The sequence below is a fragment of the Schistosoma mansoni genome, chromosome 4 (assembly GCF_000237925.1).
Source record: "Schistosoma mansoni strain Puerto Rico chromosome 4, complete genome".
Taxonomy (NCBI): Eukaryota; Metazoa; Platyhelminthes; class Trematoda; order Strigeidida; family Schistosomatidae; genus Schistosoma; species Schistosoma mansoni.
In genome coordinates, this window is record NC_031498.1 from 19,526,912 (window position 1) to 19,547,918 (window position 21,007).

At 30.9% G+C, this 21,007-nt stretch overlaps 1 protein-coding gene across 1 annotated transcript in view; it reads right to left on the reverse strand.

Annotated features, from left to right (window-relative positions):
- Positions 1-6,396: 6,396 nt before the first annotated feature.
- Positions 6,397-21,007, reverse strand: part of Smp_166190 (putative nucleolysin tia-1) — a gene marked incomplete at both ends in the record, with an annotated part of 53,159 nt that continues 38,548 nt past the window's right edge. Inside the window, 6 exons of the mRNA XM_018797110.1 lie at positions 6,397-6,434; positions 7,297-7,757; positions 11,209-11,696; positions 14,131-14,251; positions 16,919-17,003; positions 20,132-20,224. Coding sequence (XP_018652184.1) covers positions 6,397-6,434; positions 7,297-7,757; positions 11,209-11,696; positions 14,131-14,251; positions 16,919-17,003; positions 20,132-20,224 — 1,286 coding nt within the window. The remainder of the gene's footprint in view (positions 6,435-7,296; positions 7,758-11,208; positions 11,697-14,130; positions 14,252-16,918; positions 17,004-20,131; positions 20,225-21,007) is intronic.

The following is a 21,007-nucleotide window of genomic DNA, read 5'->3' on the forward strand; positions in this document are numbered from 1 at the left end:
ATAGTTGCAAGCGTGAGTCTATCGGTTAAGTGCTCTGGTGTAAGATTGGTAAATCCTGGGTTCGAATCTCGCGAGGCGAGGTCGTGGATGTGCACTGCCAAGGAGTCACACGATAGGACGAAACGGCCGTCCAGTGCCTCCGGGTTTTCCATGGTGGTCTAGCTTCAATTGACTCACGCTTTCAACCATGAAAATACTAAATCTCCACAAAACCCCTTTTGATAATAAATAAAACAATTGGGTTGAAAAATCAATTTAAGTAATAAAACATACTTCATTCATTCATTCATCTATTTGTGTTTTGAAATCATTTTAAATTAACATTGTTATTTGCAAACTGATTGTATTTCATTTGGATTTACTGAAATTCCCTTTTCCCTTTTTTTATTTTTAAAATGATTATTCACTACATTTATAGTAATGTATTACTCCCCAAATGAATAACAATAGATGCGTATCTTTCTTTTCTTTTCTTTCTTTCTTTCTTTGAAGTATACACACATATATATTGTATCCTTGGAAATGTTCAATATTTAATTGTTTATTTTTTATTAAATATGTAAACTCTACTTAAGTAGTATATTTTTGTTTGTTTGCCAGAAGTAATTTATTTTTTTGTTGTTGGTTCCTTCATTAACTATTTGATAATGAATAAACTGTTCCTTTCTAACTGTAATGTGCTTGATTTGACTGTTTTTTTCATTTTCTATTCAATGTTATATGGACAATAATTTAAAATGTTACTATTTTCATTTTTCACTAAAACCTCTTACTTTTATAAAATTATTTTTAGTATGAATTGATATTAACTAAATAAGTAATATACAAAAATGTTTAATCATAGTTTAAGATTCTGTAAGAATGAGTTACCAAAGTCTTTAGGGTTCATAATGGGAAAGATAGTTTTAGTCTAATGAGTGGTGGAACAACATATAAACATTGTAAGATACTCATATTTCAAAATGGGACCAATGATAAGCCGAGATAAATGGCGGCTAGCAGTGGAATTGTTATATCTCGAACTTAGATTTCTTAGTCTATAGCGCAATACTTGAGCACTCGAACGCTAGAACCTTCCCAAGTCACAAATCAGAAGACAGAAGACAAGTAGAAGGAATTTTATTCCCCAAAACAGTGTCAAAATATAGTACAGAAATCTCACATATTTATAGTTTTCGACTGAGAATAAATCATCATTTCGGACAACCAATAGGCACATAGGGGCTCATTCTTATCCATCCAATGGGGAAGCTACACGTCAACATTCTAGAATATTCCCCTAGTAGTGATTGGATGGAATGTCTTCGGCTCTTTCAGGGCTTCTTGAGGCTTCCTAGAGTTTACCAACGAGCTATCCTTATAGGAATCGAGGACACGAGTTTCGTCCTATTTGGGGATCTCCAGTTGGACCTACCGGCATCTCAGAGTTTATGTTCATTGCGGGACTTGAGCCAAGTACAGTTTGCTTCAAACGTCATCACGTTATCCACTCAGCTACTGAGTCAAGGTAGTCGTTAGCTTATGCAATGAGATGAAGTTTTAAATTCACTTGATATTGTTTGCTTGAATCTTCCGGTTGATGTTTATGACTGCAATTGATCAGTGTGTTATTGTCATATGTGGATCTTGTGCGGATCGCCTCAATATTGCCTCAAATCACAAGCATTATAAGCAGGGAGGGATGGTGGCTAGCGGTGGAATCCAATAAAATCCAGCTTGAGTATAATGCTAGTAATTTGAAGTAATATCGAGGCGATCCGCAGACGATCCACATATGCCAATAACAGACTGACCGATTGCAGTTCTAAACAGCAATGGGGAGATTCAAATTACCAATACAAAAAGATCAGTTTTCATTATAACTACACAACTGTTATAGATCCATGACTATGTTATTAATTTATGTTTGCTAATATGGTTATAACCATTGTTCATCATTCCGGTAAACTGATAAAAGATTTGGTGATGAATTTAACAATTTTTTCTGATCTTTTCCTCATTTACTCTCTGTTAATTATTATTTCAAAAAGATATTAGTGTGTGAGGGTCTATTTGGTATTACAGTAATACCACATGATGTAGCTTTCTGGCTTATATATCAACGTCTCATTCGGAACTTGGTGATTTATTGGTTTTTCAATGATTTTATTAATTAGTAGAATAACGTTTTGTTTATAGTCGGTAAAACCTTTCTTCTCATGTGTTCGTTGTGAACTATCAAAAGGTATGCCGAAAAGACTTAGCAATTCAGAGAATATATATATATAGCGTAATTAATTCACTTCGGGATTCGTCTCCTAACACAATACAAACAGCGCATAATTGGATTTACAAAAATTAATGAATTGTAATTGTGGCAAAACTACTTTATACACTAGAATTGATTAGTCAGCCATGGTAGTCAGGTTTGAAAACGTCCCATAAATTGGAGATTTAATTATCCAAAATTAAAAACATTAAGAACTATGATATTCCCCATAGAATTGTAAATTTCATAATGATAGATTTGCATATATTTAGTGTTGGATAGAATCGAAATTAATACAACAGATCAGTGCCATAATAACAAATAATTTATAAAATTTCGTCAAGCAATGCAACACAGTTGATGAATTCTAGGAACTTAGTATGCAGTATTTTGATCTTCCGTGAATATGATTTTACTAACTTGATTAATAAAGTTTACTTTCGTTTCATATGTCCAACTGAATTCTAGAATTTTGATCGATCTCTTGATTTTTTAAAAATCAGCTACATTTTGAAAAATTCAGTCTGTGATTGTTTGGTTGCTTTCTAAGGAATGAAGTAGCTGACCTTATGACCAACCCTCCTATATTCGGGCTTCGGATTGGTAGATTTAAAAAAATATAATCAGATGGTATTTCTACTTGATTACTATGTAAAAACTATTAAATTTGCGTTATATTGGTGCCATCTATTATTCATGATTGAAAACGAGGAACGACTACACTTCCCCCGATGCGAAGTAAGAATAAAAACATTGGTACAACTGAAGATTTATTTATCTTAAAAGCACGACGACCCTAATTTAAAGTACTCTCTTTTATACATGAGTTTGCACACGCATTTGATTATTAATTAGTAAAAAGGTTGAGTATATGAAGTTATGACAAAATAGCATATTGCCTGTCATGCTGAACATAGCCCACTTTAATCTAATACAAACAATATCATACCTTGAATAAACATCACACTGAAATAAATCAATATTATACTGAATGTTCATCATATCGAATGAAAAGCAGAAGTTACGTTGAACAGGAAACACAATGAGACAAAAATGTAATTTTGCCTTTTCATCTTGTCATATTACTGTGAGAAGAAAATACCTACTTTACAGAAGTTAATAATTTTATAAAACTATAAAATTCTGAATTCAATGGAATTTATAGAATTTCATTGTATCAAGTAATAAATTAACTAAAGGTTACAAAAACTAAAACATTAAAGCAGTGTCACTGTTTAAACAAAGTGGTATCAGCTTTTAGAATTTTGGAAGATACAGGATCTACTACATGAAACAAACATCATCCCCTAAAGAGTATAGATTCGCGTAGCTTAACTATTTAATCTAAATTGTAGGTTGGAAAATTGAGGATAAAAAACTGTAGTCATTATCAACTTTTCATTGTGAATAAATAGATGACCATTAATTTGTCTATTTTTCCATGATAATCTATTATTATGCAAATAATTTCAAAGAAACTACACAAAACTACACTTCTTTTGGCAAACAAAACTGTTGAGACGGCTATCGGTGAACTAGAGAAAGCTCTAAAATATCTGAAGACATTCCATCCGATTGGAAGAAAATTCCAGATTTTTGACGTGTAGCTTCTCGATTGAACAAATGCTACACACCACCGCATGCGGATTGGATGACCATAATGATGATTTCGTTTTTACTAAAAATGATAAATACAGGAGTGTTTTGCACTGGTTAGAATAAGATTTTTTTTCACTCGTCTTCTGTCTTCTAACTCGTGACTTGGATGGTTCAAGCGATTGAGTTCTCAGATTGTAAGTGGTATAGCAAACATTCAGGCTTTAGATACAACGCAAACGAAAATAGTTAACGTTGTACAATTACCACTATTAAAAAATATATAACCTATTGTAGTGAACAGAATGCGGATGGGGACAATCAAATGTATTTTAGCACAAAATTACAGAATATTTCAATAAATTATGAGAACCATATAGTAAGTAGTTATTTTGCAAACCATCAATCGATTGTCTCAATCTCGACCGTTCCTTCTGTAAACATCAGTTCATAGTCTCTGATTATTATTATCCATGCATTTTCATACCGTTCCCGTTCTTTCCTTATCGATCTTTCTAGTGAAATACATTCACTGCCCGACCATCGTAACACACTGCATATGTGGATATAAGTGACCCACACTACACTATGACATCCGAATCAGCTATATGAATATTTTCAGCCAAACTAATATGATTTGTACTTCCACTATATTATTTATAACTATTCTATTTTAGAAATTATAAATGATGAAGCAACTTTAATCCTTATCATAATGCTTCTATGCATTTCAACATTTTAAATGTTTTTTCCATAGTTGAAATCATGAGTCAATTGTAGCTAGACCACGGCCGTTTCGTCCTGTTGTGGACTTCTCAGCAGTTCGCATCCACGATCCCGCACTCGCAAGATTTGAACCCAGGAACTATCAGTCTCGCGCCAGAGCATCCAGAGCTTCCAGGTTTTCTATGGTTGTCTAACTTCAATTGATTCATGCTTTCAAGTATGAAAATACTGAAATATCCACAAAACCCCTTCTGATTTTAAATGTTCTAAACCAATGGTCAAGTTTTATTTTATGCTGTAATGCATAGAAATAATGTTACGTTTTGTCCATTAAAAAGTTTAAAATCTTAAATTTTCAAATGTTTTCACAAACTATTTTAGGAAAAACGTTTAGATTTTCATTGGATTCTCTTATTAAATTTCAACTTTCAATTGCTTTGTTACGCTTATTTGCAATCCTTATGTAAATAAAATTTAAAAAAACTAGCTATTTAATTTGGCCCGCCATGGAACAAAGGTTGTTTACAAAAAAACAGTTAAATTTATTTTATTTATTTCGATAGTTCACTAAAATTCTCGTTTGTTTTTAATTTTATATAAACTAAATCACTTATTATCAGAAGGGGTTTTTGTGGAGATTTAGTATTTTCATAGTTGAAAGCATGAATCAATTGAAGTTAGACAACCATAGAAAACCTGGAAGCACTGGACGGCCGTTTCGTCCTATTGTGGGACTCCTCAGCGGTGCGCGTCCATGACCCCGTCTCGCGAGATTCGAAACCAGGACCTACCAGAGCACTTAACCGATAGACCACTGAGCCGGCATCCAATGGATGAAACAGCCATGCACTGCTTCCAGATTTTCTCTGGTGGTCTAGCTTAAATTGACTGACGCTTTCAACTATAAATCACTTGTGTAAAATTTGTATTTATTAATTAACTTAATTTTTTTAAAACAGGTAAGCAACAAAAAACAAACAAAAGCAAACAAAATGTATTTATTGAAGAGTTTCAACAAACAAACAAAAAAACAACAAAAGAATAAACAATTGATATTCGCTGTTTAAGACCTTTTATCAAGTTTCTTTGGAAAGATAATTAATTATCGGAAGAATATTTGAAATCAATATTGATTAATCTGGTTAGTAAAAGGGAAAAGAAAACAAAAAAAAACGCTTGATTTTTTTCTATCATATGTGTATATATGAATAGTTTTTGAGATTATGCAATATAAATTGGCATTCTATGTAATAATGTATATGTATACAGATACACCAAAAAGAGAGTCGTTCAATTTACTTTAGTCATGATAATCAGTAACTTTCCTTTTCATTGAAAAAAATTTAAAAAAAAACAACTGAATAAACATAATCACAAAAGAAAAAAATAATATTGATTTTTGATATGAAAAGAATTAAGATTGAAACTGTTACTAGTTGGGTAATAAATTCAATATTAAGTGAATCGTTTTTTTGTTTTGTTTTTTTTTTAAAAAAAGGGGGGGGGAGGATAGTTTACCAAGTGATTGTGTTTCTTTTTTTTTTCTTTCTACTGATTTATTTACTCTGTTAATGTAAGTTTACATTAAATGGATTAGAAATAAAAAATAATAATCATAATCATAATTTATAGAGATAAGAGATTGAAAAAAAAGAATTAATTAAACTCTAATTTGGTTTGAAAATTGTTTATATGTAACTTTTATCATAGTATGGATAATGTCGTTGATGAAGATCATGACAATGATGATATTGAAGATGACGAAGATCATGATGATGATGAAGATTGATTGATTTAACCTTTAAAATAAAAAGAAGTATATATTATTAAACGAAATTTGTAGAAAACCAAACAAACATAAGTTCTGAGATTAAGTGGATTAAAAATGGAAACAATAAAGAAGAACTCAATCAGTATTAATGTTAATAGTTGAATAAAATAGTTTGTTTATATTGTCATTATGTTGATAAACTTATCTAGTAACTGATTCCATTTCGAGAACTACTAAAAACTAGGGTACATTGAGCATCTGTTTCATCATTTGCATAAATGCATTTATAGTGCACATTAGTTTTTCAGGCATCACAGCCTGTAATTTCTGGATCAGCAAACAGAGTGTTATCTCTAAATCACTTACTTGGTATTCAGCAGTTCATGATTATTATATCTGTTAGTTGACGATAATGTGTGGTTATCACATCTTGGATGATGCTCGTTCCATCTCCAGTATGATTAAACGTTTGAAAAATTTCATACAAGAACAAAAAAGCTACTCAGTGGACTATGGTTTCAACGATTGAGTGACTAAAGTCAGTCCATTATGTGAAACTGATTCAAATTATGCATCAACTATACATGTTAATACTATTCATCGTGTAGTAGATGTATATGTTACGTTGATTCTATCTAGTTCTTGAAATAGACACTCCTGAAACAGACAAGATTTAGTAAAATTGAGTAAAGATTTCCCAAAGAACTAACTAAATATATTGAATATACACGTACGGTTTCACTATCATAGAAACTTAAAAATATACCAAAGGTGTTTGAGTCATTTTTTGTTTTTCAACCTTAACTTACATAGCTCTTCTTGTGAAAAAGCATTAATGCAGTGGTTAAATTTATAAATGCTCCTAAATTTTTGATAGAAACGGGTTACAAGACTGATTTAAGACAGTGTTTCTAGTGTTATAGAAAATTGATAAAAGACAAGTGCTTATACTTACCTGTTGTTGTATTATATACAGTATACTGTCCAAAATTTGATAATTGAGCAGATTGATGAATTGAATTTTTATCAATTTCATTACTATTTGTTGTTGTATTAACAATAGTACCAGGTACAGTAACAGTTGTTGTATGATTAAATGGTGAAATATTTGTAGAATTAAATGGATATGCTGAAAATGTAATCAATGGAATATTAGATAATGCTGAATAATTAGTCAGATCCAAATTTGGAATGGTCATATTTTTTAAATTTAAAATGTGTTGTTGTATATCACATGGTGAAGTAACGTTATTATTATTATTGTTGTTGTTATGAACACTTTGATATACAGGAGTTTTATGATTTATTAATGCATTTTGAATATCACCAATATTTGGAAAAGTAGTTTGACTATCAGAGAATTGAGCATTTGTTATGTTAGGAATGATGTTAATCTCAGGTTTCTCTGATTGGTAACTGAAATAATTATATTAACATTAAAATAAAAAGGAAATAAGTATTTAAACAATAGGGCTAACTATCATTATGACAGAACAAGTCACATAACACTATAAAACATCGTTTCTTAAGCTTGAACAGAACCGGTGATCCTCACGTGATCGATTCTGTGGTGTAATTTCTTCTAAATAATTTCTAAACTTTGTATATCATTCATCCTGATAACCATTATTAGATAACTCTCAATAGTGCATAAATTTCAGGAGACAATATAAAGCGTTGATTACAGCTCATATCAGAAAGCGATAAGCACACGAAATGAGTGTGAATGAATACCAGTGGACAAATTAATTAATGGAATTTAAACAGGATATATATGTAAGAAAGTGAATAAGCCATCGAGCGACTTAAGCAACTAGAAGTTAAGTTAATAACAGAGATATGTATGTTGGCTGCAACACGTAATCTATCATACCTGCTCATATAAGCATGGTGATAATAATGCAGAGACGGAGATAAATTGTTAGGGATTTAATGACACTTTCAGTTAAATAAGCTAATTGAAGGAAGGGTATGACAAAATTAAACGTTTACAGACTCAACAGTCGCTGAGATGCTATACTATGTTTTCGTTCTTATCAGTTAAGAGAGTTCCACTTATTCACTATGGAAGATATGTATTCACAATAATTACAAGCGGAGTCTAATTACTATGCTTATCAAAGTTTAGTAAATTTCAAATGATCTATATATATCTGGAATTAAGTTTAGGAGGAGATTTGTTTACATACCTTATATTCTCGTTCAAAAACCAATGTTGTCATAATAGTGAGATTTAAAACAAACGTTTTGACAACAAAGATTTATGGACTTAGAAAGTATATGACATTTAATGTATTGTAAGTTTAAAAGTAAATGGTCTTTGGAGTATTCATCACTATAAATTCATGTTCTTGTTACGAACTAATTGTAGAAAGGGTTAAACGATGTTTAAGAAATAATCCACTGTAAATTATCCAACATTTCGTATAGATGTTTAATATAGCGTTTATCTCACTTTATGAGATAATAATAATCTCTTTGTTTCACAACAGTTCTCCAACTAATACTGTTCGTGAGGACAGTTGTCTCAATAATTAATTGAACCTGTGTTGATCGATGTTTTTTGCAGTATTTCGATTAGTTTTACTATGAAAGTTTATGCAGATTGTTGAATATCATAGTTTATATCATGGATTGATCTTGTATAATCAGTGGAAACCACGAACTACTGGAAATCTATTTCATTTCCTTATGGAACCTCTCATCACTGTGCATCTACGACTCAGCCGGGGATTGAACCCATCACCTATAGATGAGCCCTTAAACTTTAGATCACTGAGCCGGCGTTTTTTAGTGTACATATTTGACGCTAATGGCTGTCTAACTGCGATCCGTTCATGATATAAACTATCAAATTGTGCTTTTTACTGAATTAGTTGAATAGATATTTCTGACACTAGCAATTTTATATACCAAATTAAATTAAGCCAAACTTAAATGAAAGTTGTGTTATACAGTAAGTCAGTTGATTGTTTAATACAAATATATTTGGTGAAATATTTGAAATGCCCATTAACAACTGCTTTTAATGTATCTAGGATTTTAAACACTGAAAGTAAGGTTATATTTCTATATTACAGATATGTAGAAACGTGAAACGTATATAAATGAATTTGTAGGCTTATTTCAGGAATTTTATATAGTTGAGATCATGGGTCAATTGAAGCTAGACCACCATGGAAAACCTGGAAGCATTAGACGGCCGTTTCGTCCTACTGTGGGACTCCTCAGCAGTGCTTACAGGTTTTCCATGGTGTTCTAGCCTTAATTGACTGATGATCTCAATTATATAAAATTACTGAAATCGCCAGAAAACCCTCTTCTGATTATTTCAGGAAGTTAAGGTTTATATATATATATTACTTACATATACTTACGATGATTTGACATAATAAATCTAATTTAGAACTAAAAGATTTCATATGCAAGTTTGAGCCTTTTTTTAATTCATCATTGTTAAACAATTAATTTCCTTTCTAAAGAACAGTTTATGATTTTCGACTTCTCTTTTTTTATAACTGTCTTTTTCCTCATTGTCTCAGTGTTTCCAGCTGAGAAAGCATTTGACAGATTTTTTTAAAGAATAAAACTGTCTCCTATATATGCAAATATGTTTATATAAAAAGAAAATTTCAATTTTTCGGGTAGTTTTCCTAATGTTTAGTTTACACATTCATTTTAGTTTGTACGTGTCGTTGGGAAAATCCGAGAAAAACTTCAATTCAGTTTTGTATAACAATCCTGGTTACAAAATAAATTGACTGACTGAAAATAGTCATAGTTACATCCTATTAAATAGATACCCTAGGAAATGTATTAATGAAGTGTGCTCAGTGAAATAGTTGATTTAAAAACCGTGCAATAACTAGGGTCGGATGATGACTAGCAGTGGAATTCAGAACGTGCATTTCATCCTGTTTTGTACATGTCAGTTGATTGTACCTGTGTCCTAGATTTGATATTCACTAAGGGACTTGAAGCCGGTACCGTTTGGTTCAAACGCCAATGCGTTATCTATTTAGCTACTGAGTCAAGATAGTCGTTGGGTTGTACAATGGGGTGAATATTATTTCATTTGTTTTAGTTGTTTGAATCTTAGGTCAGTCTGTTTTACCATATTTGTATCCTGCGTGGATTGCTTCAATATTGCTGTCCCAGATTGTTTCGTATGTTTTATCTAAAACAGTTAGTATATATTAGTAATTCATCGTTATATTGTCCCGTGTTATGGTTGTATTTTGAATAATTTATGTTTACAAAATGTCATATCTTTGATTTATAATCTATTGCATTACTTCAACAAAATCATTCCAGCTCACTTTCAAGACAATAACATACATAAACTCTGATAAGCAGGGTTGTTTGAAGTTTGTAAACCTATAACTCATTTATTTTGCAACAGTTTGTTGTTATTTGAAGTAATTAGTCCCTTTAATAAATTTGGATAGTGTAATAAGAAGACAAAGACTATCAGAATTATATAATATATCAGCTTAATACGTGTCGAACAATCTGACCACAGTCCTACTTGTTTTATATATAAATTTTCTTAACCAATATATGTTTATTCAGATTGTTCGAAATGTATTACGTTAATATATTATATAGTTCTAATAATCTTTGTCATTTTATTACACTATCTAGGTTTGTTGTAAATTTATCTAGGAAACATTATCGATAGTTCTACTCAACATTCGAAATCTGCCCATTAGTTTATATAGTGAAGTAATTGAATCGAGAGGTACTTCTACAATACGGTTACAGTAAACATCACCTTTTCTGGCAAGAGAAAGAGACAATTATATGTTTCAATTGATGCAAATGAAATATCAAATGACGTTTTAAAAAAACCATTGAAAACACTTACTTTTTAGCCAATTCTATAGCCGATAAACTTAAGAGGAGTGGATTGTTATCTGTTGACGGTACAAAAGGGATTACAGTTTGATTCGTCAGCGTTCCTCTTGTCACATTATCAAATAGTAATGCGGGGATTGGAGTATCTTGATTAGGATTCCCAGCAAACCAGCATGTATAAGGCCATAAGGGATTGTTTGCTATCGGATTGACAACGGAACCGTTCAACTTGTTAGCATCTTGTAAAACGTTCCTCATTGATAAATGTTGTCCATTATTTATTATTTGAGTTTTATCTGTTGGTGTTATACAACTTACACTAACTGGATGTAATTCTTCAGACATATATTTTTTCGCTGGTAAGTCTAATATCAAATTATTTTGTCTTGATGGAGATGTAAGCCAAGAGCCTTGAGGTTTCAACAGGATTCCATTTCGATCATCATTCATATTATGATTTAGAGTCGGAACAAACATAGCAGATGATAGACGCTTTGCCTGTAATGAAGAAATACAAATGTTAGAAAGAAATATGATTAAACTTCAATTACTATATTTTTCTCGGTGAAAAAAGTGGATTTCTTTATTCTGAAGTAAACACGGAAGTCATTGAATTAGAGATAGTTAAGTTTCAATTTTATCCAGTATTTGATCAATATACCCTGAATAATCCTCATCAATGAAAGAATAGGCTTACCTTTTCTTTCAGAATGTATACTGGGAATATAAATTTCTTTGAAAAGTAGTTTTATTTCAAAAAAAGATTTCAACACTTGTGTATTACTGAATTAAAGTTCTATTGTATAGAAATGGTTTAGTTAATCAGTTCTAATAAAAAACGACAGAACAATTGAAACGTAATGATATTCATTCATTTCATTGCATAAATTCTTGTCCGTGAAATGTATAAGTTGGATTGACATATGATATAAGATCATATGACTAAAGATAATGAATGTTTGAAGTTATAAAAGTTATAACCTCGTTAACCGCTTATTACAGAATCATATAATGGAAATTAGGAGAGATTAGAAAAAGTGTGAGATAAGAATTATCTACTGTCTGGAAGTCTAAAACGTAGGTACATTAAAACTGATTACTTCAAAAGTTATACTGAACAGTTCAATAGTGAAAGTTTAAAATATTGTCTTCTTATAGATCAACGGTAACAATAAGGTTGATTAATAAACTATCCAGCTATACTTCTGGGCTCTAGGACTTTAGTTTTACATTCTAGAAAATACTTTGTAATTCGTTTCAGAAAAAGTCTGGTTAATTTGTTAACACTATTAGATTGACTAATTTGATCTCGGTAGGGCATGTTAGTTATGTTATTGGTAGGATTTATTACAGTCATATAAGAAAACAATGAACTCATTACGCTAGAAGACTATATTTAACAGAAGTACAAGGTTTTTTAAATTAAAAACTAAACACAAATATATTGACTAATACTGTGCAAATATCTATAGAACTTGATTCATTGTGACATAAAACATTAAATTAGCATTCCTTCGTTAAACAGTAGGAGTTTGGTCTTTTGACAGGAGCTTGTAAATATTCAAGTTGAAGGTTTCGAGTTCGCCACAAAGTTTATAACGCAAAATCCACAATTCAAACGTGTTGTTAAACAAATTCATATGGTCAAATGGTAAAAAAGCTGTGTTAATTTGTAATCACTCATCATTTGTGATTGAAGAAACCATTGAGTTCCGCATTCATTTAGGCTCGCTGAAAATTATCAGCATAGAGATTTGTGGAGATCATGTTATTTTGACATTTAAATTCACGAATCGATCTAAGTTAGATCACCATTGAAAACCTAGAAGCGCTGGATGACCGTTTTGTAGTGGATACTCACTGATGAGGAACCCCTTACTAGGACGAAACGACAGTCCAGTACTTCCACGTTTTTAGTGGTGATCTGACTTAGATTCACTCGTATATTCAACTACTGAAAATTGTTTAAAAACGCTTGTTTAGCCTTAAATGCTTATTAAATATATATATCCATGTTTACATAGACAAGTTTGATAATTTCATAACTATTTTCCAATTCTTCTCTTTAACTCATAAAGTCGCATTGTTAATGTATGCAGAACATAACTTTTAAAATGTAGAAAAATGATTTAGTTTTCACTAGTGTTGTATCAAATCCGTAAAGAATTCATTAGTTTTAAGCAACATAATATGAAACAAAAGTACAAAACTAAATTCAATGACAATTTAAAATTATGTTGTCATTGAAATTTGTTTGTTTGCATTAGTACTAAATAAATCAGGTAAAATATTATAGACAAAAAAGACAAATGATTGAACATTGATCAAGGTCGTTCTATTTTACACCGTTTGTTTAAATTTGACAAAAAAATAGTACCAGTTTCAAATGTATGATGAGTATTGAAGTAAAACACTAAGGTTGTATAAGACCAAACGTTACGTTTCTTATTTTTTTTTTATGTAATTCAATTTATATGAAACACTTAGACAACTTGACATGAAAATCAAATCACTGAATGTGAAATTGAATGGTGTACAGTTCAGTAAGAAAAAGTTTAGTTTCTGAATAAGTACGAAATTTCTCTGTTCAAAAATCGAAATGAAGTTTTTTGTTTTAAGGAAGTAGGAGCATTTCAATATTGAAATGTGAATAACGAGTTCTTTTTCCAAATGAAAAGTATCATTACAAATAAATATTTAAACTTTTTTTAATTTCCTACCTGATCAGTGATATTCAATAAGTGAGAGAAAAGTATTTTATGAAATTTTCTGTTTTAAAAAATAAAAAAAAACTGATTTACGATAGAAACTAGAAAGTTCTCGATGTGTTATTGATTCATCGCATTATAAAAAAATTATTGATTAACATTCAGAGATCGAGTTTGTACGAATAATGAACCTGGATAACATATATTTACACGAATTCACTTACTAATCCTTGTTTGTTAGTAAAGGTTGGTTCTTTACCCCATGAACATTTACAGGCTTGATCACCGACAATTTTACCATGCATTGTTACAATTGCTTGAGTAGCGGCCACGTGTGAATCGAATCTTTTAAAAGATGAACGGAGAAGATTCAAGTACATTATATAGATGATAATAAGATGTTTATCAGTTAAGCTAAGTATGTTTACAGATCAAATTCACATTTTGTAGTAGAATATCTTATGAATGCTGAGGCTTAGTGAGCCATCAAATAAATATTGGAAACTATTTTTAAAAATGTTATAATAGCTTTTGAATTCACAGTTGGAAGAGGTATCTTGTATAAACGTTTTTTAACAGAGCTGAAATATTATGCCCACACAATAAGATAAATGAGGAATTGGCTATTTCTTGGAAAGAACCTTATGAAAAAAACTTGTATTTGAAGAAATTTATAGCGAAATGTAGAAAAGAACATCTTGAACATAAACAACAAGTAATTATTTGCACGAAAACCTCTATATATCCCTCTCTGTTCGAGGGAGATGAGATTTAAAAAATCTATGGTGGAATCACGGCGATAATTCAAAGAAACGTTCTTGCTGCTTAACACGTTTTGCTATGTATCATCAAGTTTACGTTTCGTTATTCAAGAGTAGATTAATACCATCTATGAATTTAAATGTATGTGCTTTGGAAAATATGTAGGGAAGACGGAAACAATGAATTTTCTAAGCGCATTCTTAAGAACCTGTTGTTGGATGGCAGGAAAGTCGTCAAAAGTGCAATTTCCAGACATCATTCGGATAATAAAATTAGAGTGAACTCAAGTTATGCATTCAAGATAATTAACAGATTATAATCATCAATTTACTCCGTTTTACAGTGGCGAACGCTTCCAGACGTTTCCAGCCTGACCTATATATACCGAAAGTGAGTGTGTCTGCTAATAGCACTTGTAAATAATTTTCACCTTACTCCAGACAGATTTTGTGAAGTATAATAAATTCATCTAGGTACCCTCCTTTCTGTCTTTCATGTTATTACAAATACATCTCTATATGCAGATGCACTTGTAGTTATATTAATGTTTTCTCATGGGTTTTTTATTGGAGTAACTAAAGGGATAATGTTTTGATTTCAGAGTGCTGTTAATGTAGTTTTCGAACGGTTAAAACAAATTAAGCTTTTGATTTTGAAGTTGAATAAGAATCAATAGAGATCAATATTCACAGAACAAAATTCATTGTTAACCTTCTGCCTCAATTCAAACTTGATTAATAAAACAAAGTTCAATGTAAAATAAAAATTAGGGAAATTGTATTGAATGATAACACAGTGGTCAGATAGGTAATACGTTTATGTAAGTAAATTACAATATTATGTGCATATTTGTGTTGACTCCATAGGAGTGAAGAAATTATTTTAGTCAGTAGCATAGAAATCACCATGAATCTGGATGACACATATACGAATCTCATGTTAACTATTGATCACTTACAGGTGTAAGATATAACCTGTCAACGAATCTTGGATAGCATAAAGCCTTTGTCAACAGCTTCTTGTCTACTAACTCAAATACCGTAACCAGAAACTGGCAACATGTGATGTCTTCGAAAAGACACACAGCCAATCCATACATTAGACGGAAACCTAGAGATTCGAAGGGATATCTTACAAAACGTTTAGTCTTAGAAATAGTTATCATATTTGTGTCTTCTTATTCCTTTCTACCTTATTTCGCATAACAAAAAGGCGCTTATCTTGTATTTCATTAAAAAGGTATACCGTTCAAAAAACTGATTTGTTTCTCCCATAAATCAAACTCGTTTCAAGATACTGAACTGTGATTAGAGTAATTCATTGAAACTGGAATTTTAAGTGACTCAATCAAGTTAAGTTATTGGTAGTGATTTATTCGATTTCAAAACAAACTTTACTGTCATTTAATATGCAGTAGATAACTAGTAAGCATGAAGATACACCAGAGTAAGGAATTTAGTACTTCATAGTTTCCCCCAATCTCGAATCTACAGATTATCGAGACTAATGCTCTCAGTTATAACAGTGAACCAGTTATCAATCAGCTGATAATTGTCCAAGAGGTAAGAAATGTATTTTTAATTCATCAGATGAAATAACAACAGATTCATATGTTATTTGTGTTCGAACCCCTCTAAGTGTTAAATGGAATGAAAGACATTTTCACACGAGTAATCATTCAAAAACGAACTGAATAATCCAAGTCATAAAATCTTTTCGTTAACAAATAGAGAAACTAAATGAAAAGAAACTCTTGACCAGATTGCTAGGCGAAACGTTGAATTTACTTCAAATTCATTCGCTGAGGTTTTAAAAATATATTATTTCTATTTAATCTCATACATCAACTCGGTAGTCAAATACTGTGAAACTATTCGCTCCAATTCGGACGAAAGTTCTTATATGTATAAATCAAGTTAAAAGAACGTATATCTTGGGTATATTCTTGGAAAAGATAAAAGTTCGAATAATAATACATTAATGTTACAAATTTATGAAATCGCTCATTAAATAAGTAGTAAATTGTATCAAATGAAGTTTTCTCAGTTGACCTCATTGAATAAATTGACCTCATTAAAATGATCAATTGTTTCATCAGGGTGTTTTTTTCTTCTTGTTGAAGTATACTCTCTATATAACAATATGTTGTTGTTTGTTTGTTTTTCGAAATATATATTTTTTCACAACTAATGTTATTGAAGTGAAAAGTTAAACTGAATCATCTATGAATACTTTAGTTGTATAACTCACCTAATAAATGAAAAACCCTTATCTTTAAATATTCTAATTTCTTTGATTTCACCAAATTGTTTGAATGAATCTTGAAGAAGCTTTTCTGTGAAGAGAAGAATACAATATAAAAATGTTTATGTCAGTTATAATGCATTTTATTCTACAAGTCTAATAATGTTTTATTACTGTCAGTTGTAAAATATGGCTGCCTGACTACTAAGATTATTTTAATCAGTTCTAAAGTTGGTATAGTGTAATTTCAAGTTCCATTGGTCAAATTAGAGAAATGTGATACTACAGGCAGACGTTTTGTGGTACTTATGTCGAGAAACGGCTAACTATTTATTTAAATGGAATTCATTCTGGAAGGGTTGTAACAAGTGAACTACAATATTCATCCCAAAAACATACCAATTCAGCTGTTTTACTATAACAGTTAGAAACGGACTGTTATGTTCACTAAGTATTATTTTGAAGTTAATCAAATATCAATAGTTTCATACGTTAACTATCCTACTGAATTGAATAAAAGACATTTAGATTTTAATTGTTATATGATCTCACTTCTAGTGCGAAATGAAATGCTTATGGTGTGAGATAATATACAATCAAGTTTGGATAAATTTAACGTTTATTATTACATTTTTCTATTGCTTGTTTCAATCTTCCCATCGATGTTTAGGACTGAAACTAATCAGGGGAAAAACTCAAACAAACAATACAAAATGAACTAAAACTTCACTTCATTGCACTAACTAGTAGCTATCTGAACTCAGTAACTAAGTGGATAACGTTATGGCGTTTGAAATGAAAGTTATTAGAAAAAGAAAGTACTGGGTTCGAGTCCTCGAGTGAACATCAAATCTGGGATGCAGGTACATCCAGCTAACGAGTCTCAAATAGAACGAAACACACTTTCTAGATTCTGCTGCTAACCACCACCTATCTTTACTTATTATTCGTTGATAGTAGGACTAAACTACAGTAGTTACATATACCTGAAAGTATTATATTTCCAAATTATTTCATCAGCCTACGAAATTTATCTACAAAATAATTCGTAACGATTTTTGAGAATATTTGCTCGTTTAAATCTCTTTTCATTATTTATTAAAGTGAATTGTTATAACATTTTGATATGACCAGTTATAGTTTAGTTTTTGGTATTCAAATAATTAGGTGACATGGATAATCGATTTTTGATAGGTTTGAAATGTACTAATACCGATAAACAAAATTGTCAACAGCTAATACAGCGAATTGTTCTGGAACATTTGTAACACATTATGCTTTATTGGAAAGTAGTGTTTATCTTAGAGATACCTGTAGGCATAAAAATACAAGCTTTCTTTTAAAAATGTATGAATACTAAATAATAAGTAAGTGGGAATTTATTCATTGATTGTTAAGAGGACATCAAAGCTTAACACTTGACTCACGAAAATCTTGTTAAACAATAAGTAAAAAAATTCGAAATCGCAAATTAATGGAGAAAGTTATCTAAGAGGGTTATAAGGTGAAAATATACTCAACAATTTGTAGCAGTAAAATTAGCAGTTTCATTGCGTACCGTCACATTTCAGCATACTGGTTAGTAAAATGAGATCACTTAATTTATATGGTAAGAAAATTATAACAAGAAGGTGAATATATAATTATAATTTTAGGTATTGTTGGTGATCTTGTTTATGAATAGTTAATTGACTACTGATAACTCTGCATGAGTCCCCTCTAAAGCTAGTACCGGATTTGAACCCGGGTAATGGAGGAGGGTTGGGAAGAGGGTTAGCAGCCATACTAGGCAAATTGAATCCCACCTTAAAATTGTCACTCAGAATCAACTTATTAAACTCTAGTTATCAATTTGTAGGCTATTCAAGTAAAAAGGATATGATAGAACTTGGTGAAAGCTGGGATGGTTATAGATAACGTTTGAACATATCCATCCGTTTTACTCCAGTCACAAGTATTCCTAGTTATTTTTTTTGTTTCACACAGTTTCGTACTTGTGAATGCACAAAACCACTCTTAATAAGATATTTTAAAAATTTACAAAACTTAAGTCGAAATCAAACCAATTAGCTTAACCAATATCTCTATTTAACTCATTCATATAATTATTGGTAGTATTGATAGTATTATTTCAATAGTGTGACATTACAATTAGGTTTTTTTACCGTAAAATCAACTTATCGATTATGGATTCCAAACAAACAAAAACAAAACAAACAATATAGTTTCTTTAAATATCATTATCTAAATGTTTATTTAAAGACTATATTATATTTTATATAGTTGAGATCATGAGTCAATTGAAGCTAAACCACTATGGAGAACCTGGAAGCAATGGACGGCCGTTTCGTCCTATTGTCGGACTCCTCAGCAGTGTGCATCCACTATCCCTACTCACGAGATTCGAACCCAGGACATATCAGTCTTACGCGCGAGCGCTTAACCACTAGACCACTGAGCCGTCATCTAACGGTGTTAATGTCTAACTTTAACCAATCCATGAAATTGAGCAACCATTCACTAATGTCTTCAGTGAGTTGATATCTCCCAATAGACCTGGTTGAATTCCACTGATTACTGCTTCTCACTAGAACTCCAGGAAATACATCATGGAGCCAGTCACTAGTGAGCATATGATCATTATCAGAAGGGGATTTTATGGAGATTTTAGTAATTTTATACAGTTGAGATCATGAATAGATGTGCACTGCTGAGGAGCCCCGTACTAGAACGAAACAGCTTCAATTGACTCATGATCTCAACTATATAAAATTACTAAAATCTCCACAAAACCCCCTTCTTATATTATATTTTCCATTATTTATAATCCTTTTACTTATTTCATTCAAACAAACATTATTCCGTATTTATTTTAAACGTATATATCAGTTAACTAAATAAAAACAAAAAAATAGATTGAATTTATTACACCCATAATTAGAACTTATTAAAAAATTATTTGATTGGTTGATTATTTTTTAATTATAGGAAACTTTAAATATTTCCTATTCTCTTCAAAATCTAAAATTAAACTAATTTTCAAATAAATTATAAGTAGAATAGGAAGTCATAGAAAAAATTAATAAAATTAAAATAAATTTAATATAAAGAATTAAAATATTAATATAAACTATAAAAATCAATAAAGTATCCATTTACACACACACACACACAGAAAAAAAAGAAAAAAATAATAAGAAATGAAGAATTTTCATTTACCAGTCAATTCATTCGTTATACCACCAACATAAATTGTTGTATTTGTAGAAGATGATGCATTAAATACTTCCAAATAATTTAATGGACGATGATCTAAAGAAGAAAGAAGAAAAACAAGCGAAAAAGATAAATTGACGAGAAAAAAATAATGACAAACAATGAACTGAGAATAATTTAATTGAAGAGCTTTAGTTATTCTACTTCTGGTTTAAAACTTATTATGTTAATGAAGTTTAATACAATGTTTCTTACACAATTTATTTATCATTGGGTGGTGATCAATGTCATGCGTGTCAAGTCCAGGTTAGTGTTGATCGAATGTTATCGAGCCATATAGACTAGTGGCCACATTGCAACTTGATCGATAGCATTCGATCAGCACTAAGACGGACTTGATACACATGACATTGATCACCATTCAGTGATCAATCATTTGTGATTACATCTCAGTCCTACAGGAGGTCGGTCGCGGCCCGAATGGCTCAGTGGTAACGTCTCTGACTGTGAAGCTGGGTGACGCGGGAGCACAAGTTCCCTCAAGATTACAGGTACGCCTTGCTGACGAGTGCTAAGTAGCGCGAGACCCGGGTTCAGGGTTTCCTATTAACCACCTCCAACCACCATCTTATCACAATGTTTCTTTAGATTGTTCTATGTATTGAAATATTTATTCATGGGTTATTATTAAGAACTGACAAGAGTTAGAAATATTAATTATTGTATACTAACCTGTTAGTTTATTTGCCACTATAGTTAGGCAACGTTGGTGAGATCGTGGTTTTATAAATAAATGGTATTAATTTATTGAAGTCTTTTTGAACTTATAAAATTTTCTCCCTAAATATTCTTCATCTATGGTTAGTTTAACTCCGCCTG